We start from the raw sequence: 13,486 nt of genomic DNA on the forward strand, positions 1-13,486 counted from the left end.
TCCAGAGGATCAATTTAGTTTTCTTACCTTATAAAAAAAAAGGCTAAGTAATTATTCCCATCTTAACATTATACTACATGACCAAGCAAAGAGGAGGGAATCAATTATTAGATGACAAGTAGATCAAATTGTTCATCAAAGACATGTATGAAGCAGAAAGGTAAACAATTAACTAAGATACCCAAAATGGAATAGGTAAACAAATGACTGTGCGAGACAGAATAATATTTTAGATTAACAAATTACAATAAAGAACTAAATAATGGAAAGAGTTTACATTTGAGTTTTGTTGATAATGAATTGCTCTTAACATAAAAAAATCTTAGCAAACAATTTGTGATACACATCGTTTGTTTACCTCCTTATAACTCGACCTTATCAGGAATAGAAACAGGATACCTGTGAACACAATCTTTCCAAGGACCATACCCATCTACATTTGCTTCAATATTCCTGTTACACTTCCATACTACACTGTTACATTTAAATCCACTCCCAAATGCTATTTGCCAAACATGATCTCCCTTTTTCATCCTTTCTTTGGCTTCAATGTAACTTAATTCATACCATATTGAAGATGAACTTGTGTTCCCAAATCTATGTAGTACCATCCTAGAGGCCTCTACTTGATGGGCTGATAACTTAAGCCCCTTTTGCAGCTCGTCAATGACCGCCCGTCCCCCGGCATGAATGCAAAAATGATCAAACACTTTGCCAAAGTTAGGAACATAAGGCCCTAAATATTTCCTAGCTAAGAAATGGACTACGAATCGGATCTTTTCGGATACGGGTAAAACTAATGGTCCAAGTGAGGTTATGTTAGATTTGAGTGCCTCACCTGCTATGACTAATAAATCCTTCGATAGTGAAATACCCAAATAACCCTCGGTGTCCTCTTCTTGAGTTACACTATTATAGGCCATGTTATTGGACCCTAAATGGGTCCGAACTATATGGAGGAGCTTATACTTGGCCCGGTGTCTTTCGGAGGATTTATTAGTCAATAAAACTGCGCTACAACCCATACGAAAAAGGGCAGCCGGGATCAACATGGACCGTTCTGAGCCTAAATAACAATTAGGTGTTATAATCTCGGTACTAACGACTAATGCATACGAATTAGGGCAAACTTGTAGAAGTTTACGACCCAAATCGACCGAAATTGGGCTAGCACTACACCCCATCCCAGAAAGACTAAAACTCTTAATACTACTCCTCATTTTGTACTTGTTCACTATGATAGAAGATAGTGAAGGTGAAGGGCAAAAAAGACTACAATTTGTAATAAGTATGCCAATGTCTTTCGGCTTGATCCCGGTCTTTTTAAAAAGATGGTCGATCGCATCAAAAATTAGAATATGAGCCTCGTCACGAGCCATATCAATGGTGGGTTGGGGTGGTATGTAGTGGATTACAAGGGGAAGAGATGTTTCTTCACCTACACCGGCTCGTTCTAGGATACGCAATTGAAATCGAGCTGCTTTCGGGTTGTGTTTGTACATGATCATAGTGTGTTCAATGATGGCTGCAAAGGGAGCTCTAAATTCTATTGAAGGGAGAGAGCAAGCATAGTCTAGGAGGTAGACAACTCTTTGTTTTGTGTTAGAGTATAATATGAATATGAATATTAATAATAAAATGAGGAATATAAATGATGTGGAAATAATATGGGAATTATTACTAAATATATTAAAGGAATCAAGTATAATGGAGGAAACTTCCATTCTATTTTGCGTATGTTGTAATTTGCTACTTTTCTGTTTTTGGTTGGGGAGTATATGAGAACACGGACTCTCTATATATAGAATGTCTAGTGATATACTCCCGATCCATGGGAAGTTTTTATACGTATACAGTAATTTTCTTGTATGACGATTTTTTCCGTATTTGTTTTGTAAAATGTAACCATTTTTTTTGGTAAATAGTGACCGCTTTGAAAAACGTTGTCATTTTCTTCAATCCTAATCAGAGAATTTGTGATACATTTACTCATTGCTTGTCAGTTGTCACTCATTGCACAAGAGAATTTGGTATAAAGGGAGCCACGAAGATAAATATGTTGTTGAAATTAAAAGTTATATCATATAGATCAGACGTTGCTTTTCACTGTTTTCCTTTTGCTCGGGGTGGAAAGAATACTTACTATCATTACGAATGAATATGACATTTTACTTGGATGAACATATACACCTAACTATTTATTTTGATGAATATCATTATGACAAAAATTAAAGTATGTATATACGAAATTTGTCAAGAAATCATCTCAACCAAAAACTTAAGCTCATGCTTGGAGTGCCAAGATCGATCTTTTAGTCACATGGCTCTGATACCATGTCAATTAACCATCTCAACCAAAAAACTTAAGCTGATGGTTAGAATCTCAAGATTGATTTTATATTCTAACAGAAATTTGATGTAACGAAAATTGTAAAATAAACATTTGGAAATCTGAATAGTGGGTATTGTCTTATGGTTTATACAAATTTTATCAACTGCATTGTAGGAGTAATATTCCGTATAGAACATTTAAGAGAAAAATCAACTACCACAATTAAAATTGACAACTCAGAAGAGGCTTTAATTCTACCCGAAATACTGTGCTACTGCTTCTCCCCAACATACATTTCGTTCGTATATGTTGTAGTAGTTGGCAATTGGCATCAAAACCACATAATAAGATACACAGAAAGCGACTTTATGACCTAAATTATTCGACATAGGTTATAATATTAAATCAATGATTAGTCCGTACCCCGTAAATGCGTGTTCACTGAAACTGTTGTGGGAGAGCAATGCAGATATGCAAGCGTCATGATGCTAGGCGAAGTGGTGGAGTACTGCACCTATTTGGTTAGAGTCCAGTATCCCGAAGCATCATTAGCTTACTATGCTCTTACCTGAGTAGCATGGAGCATGTGACATTCTATGTTGATTTGGCTAAATAACTGAATAAAATTGAAATAATATACCTTAAATGTATTCAAATTATTTATTTACCTTTTTCTTTATTTCGTAATTCTTTATTAGATGTATTTTAGTTAAAATAAGCTAAAGATTGAGAATTTAGGACAAGGGAGTATTTGATACGGAGTATTGTAATTTGACAAATTATACTCCGTAGGTATCTTTATGAATTAGAATTTGTGGCATGTCATAAGTTTAATGTCCCATGATCAATTAAAATAATGTTAAAAAATCAAAGGTGATTATATGATGTTACAAGTCACGTCTCATCACAAAAAAGAATAATTGTACTCTTTCCGTTTCGGTTTCTTGTTTACCATTTTCATTTTATGTGTCTCATTCATTTGTTTATCTTTCTACCATTCTATATTAGCGGGTGTTTTTTATGAATATTTTGATCATTCACATCTATAATGATACATTTGTCATTCAAAAACACTAGTCTTAACCGGGACGGAGAGAGTATGAATTAACAGTTAGTCTTGCTTAAGACGGTACTATCCATCTCTAGTTTAAAACGAGTTAATATCACCATACATAAATATATAAGACAAACGTTTTACGTTTTCCAATGTATTTTACCTTTGTTTTACGTTTTACGTTTTCCAATGTATTTTACCATTGTTTTCCAATGTATTTGACCCATTTTAAGTTTAAGACGATATTACGTCTTAAACAAAAGGGTTATGATAAATACAACCCAATGAGTTATATTTAAGAAACTAAAAAAGGAAATAAATACTTAATTTATGCATTAATTATATTGATTCATGTGTAATTTATTCTCTAATTTCTAAATTAATACCAAATTTGGAAGGGTATTAAATGACGCAAAATCTCATTGAAGACGGCGATATTCGTCACAAGCTTGTGACGAATAACGTTTCCTCTCACAAAATACTCATGAGAGGTGAGTGGGGAAGCAAATGGGGTGTCCCACCTTGTCCCCTCTCCTTTTTTGTGAAAGGTCTTCAGCTTGTGATGGGATTAACCCATCACAAGCAAGACATTTTAATTAAATGATTAAATACAACCCATTAAATTGTATATATCATTTCCCTAAACAAAAATGTCTGATGAATTAATGGGGTGTTGGTTATAGTGGTCGCATATTGTGAACACCATTATTGTACGTCCCGATATATAGATAGAGGTCATAATGGTGACTTGATGAGGTCCAATGAGGGGAGGTTGGGAAATTACTAGCCAAGTTTTTCTACTTGTTTCTCTCGAGTTAGATATGCAATTATAGCATTCATTCGTAAAACCATGCATTTAAACATACACTCTATGGCCCAAGCAGCATTTAAAGTTAGAGGTGAAATATCGATTGAAAATTCACGGAATGGGACAGTAAAAATAATCGAGTAATTTATTAGACATAAAAATTTAACGAAAATTTCTCAAGGTATATTTGTGGTTTGTTACTTTGTCAATGATACCTTCATTTTTAAAAATGTGTTAATGGTATTCTTGAGGTTTGTTTTGGTAAATTTCTACCAATTTAGGGTTAAAGTGGTCTTAGTGTTAGGTCTATGTTACGATTTGAATGATTATTTTATGTTTTCCTATATGAACGACTTAAACGAAGAATACAAGCAATTTTAGTGACGCGGAAAACCCGATGTGGGAAACAACCGCGGGGGGAGACGGAATCCCACCAATATTTTCACTATAATTCGAGAGGAAATACAGTTCGTATGCTTGCTATGAGTGCTAGGGTGTAGATCTTGTATTTTCTGATGATCTTTCGTCTTTGCATTGAGGCTCTTTATATAGGGGAGCTCGTTGGACTAGGGTTTCTTGCTTTCCCTCCAAGTTATCCCTAATTTGACATTGGGTAGGACTTTCCTTCTTCGGATCTCGCAAGATGTTGGACTCTCATAAGCTTCTCCCGCGTGGACCAAAGCCCATATCCTACGCTGCTTGCTGACGCTGGCACCCTGACTCCCTGATACCCTGCATCCCGTAACGCTCCCGGGCTCTTTGCCCCAAGTCGGCCCCATATCCAGATTTTGGGCCTAACAGTTTGCCCCCAATTTTCTGCGAAAAGTGCAACCCTAATCATTTGAGCGGGAAATTGCAGTGTATCGTTGAGTGACTTCTCGCATACTCCATTTCAATTCACATTTCTGAAAACCCCAACTACCCCTTCCTATTTAATCTCATCCGCCCACCATTTTCTCTTTCATCATCATTTCGCCTCCTCAAAACCTTCAACTTTCCGTCTCCCCAAATCCCTTCTTCGTCAACGTCCTTTCACTGCCAGCGCCGCCTTCATCCGTCCTTTCAGGTACTTTCGCTTCTCTCTCTTCGTTTAACATGGCTAAGACCCGTTTAACATCATCTTCCTCCACCACCATCGACCTCGAAAACGATGACTTCCCTTCACAGGGAGTCCTCAAAAGACCGCATTCCGGCGACTCCCACCTAACCCAAGAGGATATACCTAGGATCAAAGCTCTGCTGGGGTTGGGTGACGATGTGGTGATCCTCATCCCCAAACCTGGCCAGAAAGAAGACGCCCTCCGCGCGGGGTGGATATGCTTGTATACCTATCCCTTCGCCCTTGGCCTTAGATTTCCTTTTCCCCTGATGATTCAAGAGTTCATTCGTTTGAACTCCCTACCCATGGCCCAAATCGCCCCTTATGCATGGAGAATCCTTTTGTCCACCGTTGCTCTGAACAATAGCCTGGGCGCGGAGATTGGGTTATCAGATCTGGCCCATAGGTTTGAGTGTCGGTCACTGGGGCACGGCCAATATACTTTCAGGGCCGTGGAGAAGACTGAAAACTTCCTCCAGTCGGCTGCTAAAGGGAAGGACGACGGGTGGTATGAGGATTTTTTCTATGTCAAGCTTGATTCTCTCCCCATTCATGCTGATTACCTGTTCGAGCGCTGGATTTTTGCTAAGAGTAAGTATATTTCGCATATCCATTTTTTATTGTTCTTGTCACTTACTGTTCTTACTCTTTGATCTGATGCAGAACTCACGAACCCCAAAAAATCCGAGGACGAGGATACTTCTGTTGCCAAGCTCTTTTCCACCCCTGAGGACCGCAGGCTGTTTCCCCTTTTGCTCTCTGGCCTAGCCGACTCTACTACCAAGGAAACCATGTCTTCTGGTAAACACCCTTCAATCTCCTGGAATTTCTTACCCCCACTGGTTCTTTAGTCTGATCCCCTGCGTTCTTGCGCCCCTGCAGGAAGTGCTAGACCGTCTGCCTCCGAGATCCTGATGCGCCATGCCATGAAAAGAACCGCTGATTCCTCCAACTCCCCTGCCTCCTCAAGAAGGAGCTCCTCCTCTAGGCCTGCTCCAGAGCCCATTGAAGTGACCCCGATATCGCGTGCACCTGGATCCCCTGTTCACACTGACGAGCTGCTGCTCCGCCTTCCCGCTGAGTTTGGGGACGCTGATCGTGCCAATTACTGGCCTGCACTGGAAAGGCTTCTGACCCCGGCTTGCTCCAAGGCGTTTGACTCGAACTCTCCCCAAGATATGACCGACCTGGCTGCGGAACACTGCTTCCTGGTGAGTCTCCTTTCACTGCTTCTTTTTCTTCCTTTACCCTTGTGCTTCCACAACTAACGTTTTTTCGTTGCAGTCTTTCCAATCCTCCCTCTATCTTCGTAAGATGCTGCAGAGGGCCAAGGGTGAATGTCTGGCCTCTGTGGGAAAGAACAAAGAGCTCACAGCTACCTGCGCTAAGTTGAGGGAGCAGCTCCATGTGGCCTTAAAAGAGAAGGAGGTAGCTAAAGACCAGCTGGCGAGGACCCAGGAGGCCAACTGCGTTCTGACTGCCGGGCTGACAAAGGCAGAGGCCCGCGCTGAAGAGATGGCTGAGCTAGCCAAAAATGTGGGGGCCTATACTGCTTTTGAGGGGCGGATTGACTGCATCCGTGCTTATACTGAGGGGAGGCACACGTCTGGAACCTGGAGGAGGAGCTGGCAGAGTTTGCTCGTGCATTTCCCAATGGCATGGACCTGAGCGCCCTGTTTCCACCTCGGGTCAAGCCGCTAACCCGGAGCCTGAGTATACAGCCATGGATATTTCTGGAGCCATCTCTGGGACTGTCGAGGAGATCCTGGCTGGGGAGGCTGGTGATGGCGCCGCTGCAACTCCTGGGGCTATTCAGGCACCTGCAACGGAGGAGCAAACAGAGCATGGGGAGCAGAGCAATGGTCAGGAGGCAGTTATCGAGATGATTGACCTCTCTTAAATTTTATTTCAAATTTTCTGGGGACTTGGCCCTGTGTGGCGCAAGTTTTGTAAAAAACTCTTTTTCATTTTCTTCCTTGTTTTGGTACGTTTTGTACTGCGGTGTGGAGTTTTTAACTTTTGATGGCGCTGCTAAAGGTAGCGGTGTGCCCTTTTTAAAGTAGCTCGGGCCCAGGTTTCAGGCCCTACTTTTGTTATACTGCGTTTTTGCCTTTGATTTTGGAGTTTTGATTCCACATAGATATACCTGGGAAGCGACTGGCCAGTGCACGGCTCTCTGTTTTCGGCGACAGACTTTTGATAACATATTTTACCCATGACGTAAAATATCTTATCACTAGGGTTAGCTAATTAGAGCGTACCTTCATTGAATGTTTCTGACTAACAAGGAATGTTGCGTTCGTTGTGGTTCCAGACGTTTGAAATCGGTGCGTGCACTCTTTGATCGATGACATAGCTATGGGATTACTGAGTTAACGTTAAGGTATGGGTGGTCTTAGTATGTCGTACCCTGCGCGCTACCTCGGCGTATGCTCTCCACGTGGCTTGACTTAAGATAAGCGTCTTCGTAGCCTCACGTGGCAGGGGCTGGACCCTCAAAGTGTTCCTCGTCTGACAAGTAACCAACATTAGTATCAAAGCCTTTCTTCGTAGAAGCATTTTAAGGTCCAAAGTAGCGCAAATTACCTGGTGCTATCTCATGGTGTTCCAGGGAAACACCTGGATCCAGGAAGCCACAGCCTGGACTACTTGGTTTAAAAACGACTCTATTTGACTAAAAAAGAAGAAAAAAGTTTAAGGAAAAAGGAACAAACAAAAAATTTTCTGAAACACACTGACACCTAAGGCATATACTAACCCCCACCCCTTTTTTTTTTCTTTTTTTTTTTTGCTTCACGGACTTTCGAAAGGTCCTTTGTACACTAAAGTTTTGGCACTTTGTCAGACAAAGTACCGTTTCAAGTGACGGATGTTCCAGGGTTTATCCAGGATTTGACCGTGCATGGTCATCAACCTGTATGCCCCATTCTTGATAACGCTTTCGACCTGATATGGCCCCTCCCATGTGTAGGCGAACTTGCCTGCTTTGTGGTTCTTAGTATTTTCGAATACCCTTCTGAGTACGAGGTCCCCTACTTCAAGGGTCCTGATTCTGACATTCTTGTTATATGTCCTTGCTACCGACTGTTTATATGATGCCGTGCGTATGTAGGCACTCTCTCGTAGCTCATCAACTGTATCCAGGCTTCTGGCCATTTCAATTTTGTTCTGCTCTGCCGTCTGACAGTCGTATCTGTGCGTGGGTACCAGAACTTCTGAGGGTATCACCGCCTCTGCTCCGTATACAAGGCTAAATGGAGTTTGGCCTGTTGCCATTTTCGGTGTTGTTCTGTCTGACCAGAGTACCGGTGGTAGTTCATCTGCCCATTTTCCCCCCAACTCTTCCAACCGTTTTCTGAGGTTCTCCACAATGATTTTATTGCTGGACTCGGCTGGGCCGTTGGTTTGTGGATATCCGGGGTGACTTTCTCGGTGTTATGTTCCATCATGCACGAAGCCCTTGGTGTTATCGATATGAATCGGGACCCGTTGTCGCATATGATCTCGGATGGTATCCCAAATCTGCTTATGCTGTTGCGCTTGATGAAAGAGATCACCTGCTGTTCTTTTACCTCTGTCATTGCCTCTGCTTCAATCCACTTTCAGAAATAGTCGGTCATAACTAACATATACACTCTGTTTCCTGGAGCCCTGGGCAGTTTACCTACTATGTCCATGCCCCACATCATGAATGGCCATGGAGAGATAATCAGATGCATTGGTTCCGCTGGCTGGTGGATTGCTGGAGCCGCCTTTTGACATGACTCACAGCGTTTAGCGTGATTTACGGCGTCTGCGCGCATGGTGGGCCAGAAATACCCTTGTCTCAAGATTTTGTTTGACAGACTCCGTCCTCCAGCGTGGTTCCCACATTCTCCGCTGTGCACATCTTTCAGTACCGTTTCAGCTTCCTCCTTGCTTAAGCACCTGAGGCATGGTCCTGCCAATGATTTTCTGAAGAGAATATTATCAATCATGATGTATCTGGAAGCTTTTATTCTGAAACTTTGTGCTTCCTTTCTGTCTTCAGGGAGTGTCCCATCCCTCAGCCAATTTAGGTATGGAACCCTCCAATCTGTATCCTGCTGGCCTACTGCGTAAACCAGTGTTCTGGCTCCTTGTGCACACTGCATGTGTACATCCTCTTTCATTGGTTTCTGATCTGGCTCTCCCTGGATGGTTGAGGTCAACACATGAGTAATCGGTATGTTTGACAGTTCTGCGGGCTGGAAGGTGGATCCCAACGTGGCCAGAGCATCTGCCTCCACGTTCTGCTCCCGCGGCACCTGAGTTATCTTGAATGTTCTGAATTTTGACTTTTGCTCTGTGGCTATTTTCAAGTAAGCTATCATCTTTTGATCACGCGCTACATACTCGCTGTTTACATGATTTACCACAAGTAAGGAGTCACTGTATACCCTCAGGTTCCTCACGTTGAGCCCTGACGCCATCTGCATCCCAAGTATAAGAGCTTCATACTCGGATTCGTTGTTGGTTGCCTTGAACTCACACCTAATGGCTTGCACTATCATGTCTCCCTTAGGAGATCGAAGGACCGGACCTACGCTAGCCCCTCTCGCATTTGAGGCTCCATCAATGTACAAGGTCCATATTTCACCATCCTGATTCCCTGTTATCGCCAGCATTCTTTCTTCTGCCTCCCTACGGGTGGCGGGGCAGAAGTCAGAGACGAAATCCGCTAGGGCTTGGGATTTTATCGCCGTTCTGGGTTCAAATTGCAAGTCATAGCCACTAAGATGTACTGACCACTTAGTCATTCTGCCTGAAAGTTCAGGCTTCCTCATAATAGTCTTTTGCGGGTAATTGGTTATGACATGGATGGTGTGAGATTCAAAGTACGGTCGCAGTTTATGAGAAGCAGTAACCAAAGCCAGTGCTAGTTTTTAAAGGAAGTGTACCTGGTCTCTGCAGGAAGCAGAGACTTGCTAATGTAATACATGGGATGCTGCACTCCTTCTTGTTCCTTGACCAATACTGCGCTTACAGCTGCTTCCGTGACTGAAAGGTACAAGAATAGAGGTTCCCCTTGCTCCGGTTTCGCGAGCAATGGTGGCGTGCTCAGGTAGCTTTTGAGTTCCGCGAATGCTTTTTCATGCTCCTCAGTCCATTCGAATTTTTGATTCTTCCTCAATATATCATAGAACAGTTTGCACCTATCTGAGGCCCTTGATATGAACCTATTTAGGGCCGCCACCTTCCCTGTCAGCCTCTGCACGTCTTTCGGCTTCTGGGGTGATTCCAGCTGGAGTATTACTCTTATCTGTTCTTTGCTTGCCTCAATTCCCCTCTGGGTCACCATATACCCTAGGAATTTTCCTGAAGATACCCCAAACGAGCATTTGGACGGGTTAAGTTTCATTTTAAACTCCCTTAATGTTTGGAAGGTGTCCGCTAAGTGCTCCATGTGCATTCCTGCTTTTTTGGACTTCACCACCATGTCGTCTATGTATACTTCCATGGTCTTTCCTATTTGTTGTTTGAAAATTTTATTTACCAACCGTTGGTACGTGGACCCGGCGTTATTTAGGCCAAAGGGCATGACCTTATAACAATATATGCCTCTTTCTGACATAAATGCTGTTTTCTCTTGATCTTGTGGATGCATCTTGATCTGATTATAACCGCTCCATGCATCGAGGAAAGTGAGTACCTCGTGTCTTGCAGTAGCGTCCACCATTGCATCGATATGTGGCAGTGGGAAGGGATCCTTGGGACAAGCTTTGTTTAGATCTGTGAAGTCTACGCACACCCTCCATTTGCCGTTCTTCTTGGGTACCACTACTACGTTAGAGAGCCACTCAGGGTAACTGACTTCTCTAATTTTATCTCTTTGCTTAAGACTGTCTACTTCTTTGTTGATGACCTCATTTCTTTCTGCCGCAAATTTTCTTCTCTTCTGCTGTACTGGGGTGCAGCTTGGATTCACGCTTAATTTATGCGAAATAACGGATGGGTCTATGCCCACCATATCATTGTGGGACCAAGCGAAGCAGTCCATGTTGTTCTTGAGAAATTGAACTAGCTGGCTGCGCAACTCTTCGCTGCAAGTTGCCCCAATCAACACTGTCCTATCCGGGCGTGCCTCGTCCAAGTGTATCTGATCCAGTTCCTCTGAGGGAGGCTCCTTATATTCTGTCGAGGTGCCCCGGTTCTGTAATTGCTATGAAGGGAGCTTGGTTGTAGCCTTGAGGGCTTGAGCGTAGCAGTTTCTGGATTCCTCTCGATCTCCTTTTACTGTGACTGTACCCCATGGTGTTGGGAACTTGAGACATTGGTGATATGTTGAGGGCACCACCTTCATCTGATGCAGCCATGGTCTTCCTAGTATCACGTTGTAGGTGGTTGGACCCTCAATGACTAGGTATCTTACTAGTTTGTTCACTCCTTCAATATATGTTGGGATGTTTATCTCACCCACTGAATGCGCGGTTTCACCACTGAATCCCACCAGGAGCACAGATTTCTTTATCAAGTTTTCTTTATCAAAACCCATAGTTTTGAGGGTTTCGAGCATGATGAGATTCACAGATCTCCCTGTATCCACTAATGCTTTTCTTACGGTGCAATTGCCAACGGATAACGTTATAGTCAGGGCATCATCATGTTGCTCTGCACCGCTTTCTATGTCAGTCTCATCGAAAGTTACCGGGGGTAAATTACTTTGGCTTACCCTATACGAAGTTTCTGGACGATCCCCTTTACTTCCGGTGGCCTTCCTCTTAACGGCGGAATATGTCAAACCTGATAGCTCGGATCCGCCTGTTATCACGTTAATAATTTTCGTGCATATGGGTGGAGCAGAAGGAAGCACCTGATTTGCTTCTTCCCTCCTATCCTGCTTGCCCCCACGTGATAGCAGGTGATCCAAGTTTCCTTTGCGTACCTGAAACTTTACTTCCTTTCGCAACCTGTAGCAGTCTTCTATTCTGTGACCTATGTCCTGGTGCCATTCGCATCTTTTGTTGTTGTCTCTGTCGTCTTTGGGTCGGTCCTGTGTGGGAGGCTTCAGCCACCTTACCTGATCGCCCAGGCTCCTCAGTGCTTTCAGCAGTCCTTCCATTCCCGTGTTGAATCCGTATTCAGATAGTTTAGGAGGATGTTGGGAGTCGTCAATTTCTTTGAGTTTTTTCGCTACCCCCTGCGATATTGGGTCCACATGCGGTTTAGCTCTGTCGTCTTTCTTTTCGTTGCAAACTTCGCTTGTCTTGTCGAAGCTTGCTATACCCTTTCTAGCCTTTGTATGTCTTCTTCTAACCTTAATGCCGCCGTAGCTCTCTTTGGACTTCATCGAATCTTTCACAAGGGTACATCGTTAATTCTTTGTATAGGCTGGATTCCTTATCAGTGCCCCGCTGAAGGCGTTGATGGCGGTGGGACGTATCGCGACCCGTATTGAGACTTTCTCTACATTGAACTGGTGACATAATCTTTGATTGATTCACCTATTTCCGGACGATCCTGCATGTGTCGCTTAATTTGCTTGGGTGTTCTCCTTCCGGAGAACTGTTGGTTAAATGCATTGACTAAATCAGCGAATGAACTTATGGTCCCGTTAGGCAAGCCAACGAACCATTGTAATGCTGCTCCGGTTAGGGTTGAACCGAATCCTTTACACATACATGCCTCCTTTGAGGCTCCCGTGGCGGTAGTAACCATCATCTTCTGCTTGAATTGACTGATATGATCACAAGGGTCTGTGGTTCCATCGAAGAGGGTCATCGTTGGGACGCTAAATCCTTTTGGTAAGGCCACTGTAGCTATATTGTCAGTGAATGGTGAGTCAGCATAGCTTTCTGGTGCCGCCATCTCCATAGGCAGAGGCATTCCTGGGACCCTCCGGAGAAGGCTCCGTAGTTCCTGTTACTGCTGTTCTATGTATGTCTCTCTCCCGGTGAGTCGCAGATGCTCCTGTGACTGACGTTCTGCTCCTCGTACGACGTTTTGCTGTTCCAGGACTTCTGTTTGACGTGCCTGCGATGTTGCTGCCGCCGGAGTGCCTTCCCAGGTATATTCAACTTGATTCGTAACTGGCATCCTGGTTATTGGGACCGCAACTACAGCCCTGCTTCTTTGATGTCCTACCGCGCCTGACGTAGGTGTAGGTTCTTGGCGTGCTGGTTCCTCATCTGGCGTTAATGCCCCCAGTCCTGTTGGGACTAAACCGCCTCTTGG

At 43.4% G+C, this 13,486-nt stretch overlaps 2 protein-coding genes across 2 annotated transcripts; both read right to left on the minus strand.

Annotated features, from left to right (window-relative positions):
• Positions 1-165: 165 nt before the first annotated feature.
• LOC141643152 (3-ketoacyl-CoA synthase 5-like) lies at positions 166-1,783 on the minus strand. The gene has a single exon (XM_074452193.1). It carries the CDS (start codon positions 1,722-1,724, stop codon positions 363-365), a length of 1,362 nt encoding a protein of 453 aa, XP_074308294.1. The 5' UTR covers positions 1,725-1,783; the 3' UTR covers positions 166-362.
• Positions 1,784-8,895: 7,112 nt separating this feature from the next.
• LOC141641484 (uncharacterized) lies at positions 8,896-10,098 on the minus strand. The gene has a single exon (XM_074450143.1). It carries the CDS (start codon positions 10,096-10,098, stop codon positions 8,896-8,898), a length of 1,203 nt encoding a protein of 400 aa, XP_074306244.1.
• Positions 10,099-13,486: the final 3,388 nt, after the last annotated feature.

Source organism: Silene latifolia, chromosome 2, assembly GCF_048544455.1.
Source record: "Silene latifolia isolate original U9 population chromosome 2, ASM4854445v1, whole genome shotgun sequence".
Classification (NCBI taxonomy): Eukaryota; Viridiplantae; Streptophyta; class Magnoliopsida; order Caryophyllales; family Caryophyllaceae; genus Silene; species Silene latifolia.

What these genes read in the sequence shown, in the direction of transcription:
- LOC141643152 (XM_074452193.1), bottom strand. Translation starts at nt 1,724, where the DNA reads ATGGAAGTTTCCTCCATTATACTTGATTCCTTTAATATATTTAGTAAT.
- LOC141641484 (XM_074450143.1), bottom strand. Translation starts at nt 10,098, where the DNA reads ATGAGGAAGCCTGAACTTTCAGGCAGAATGACTAAGTGGTCAGTACAT.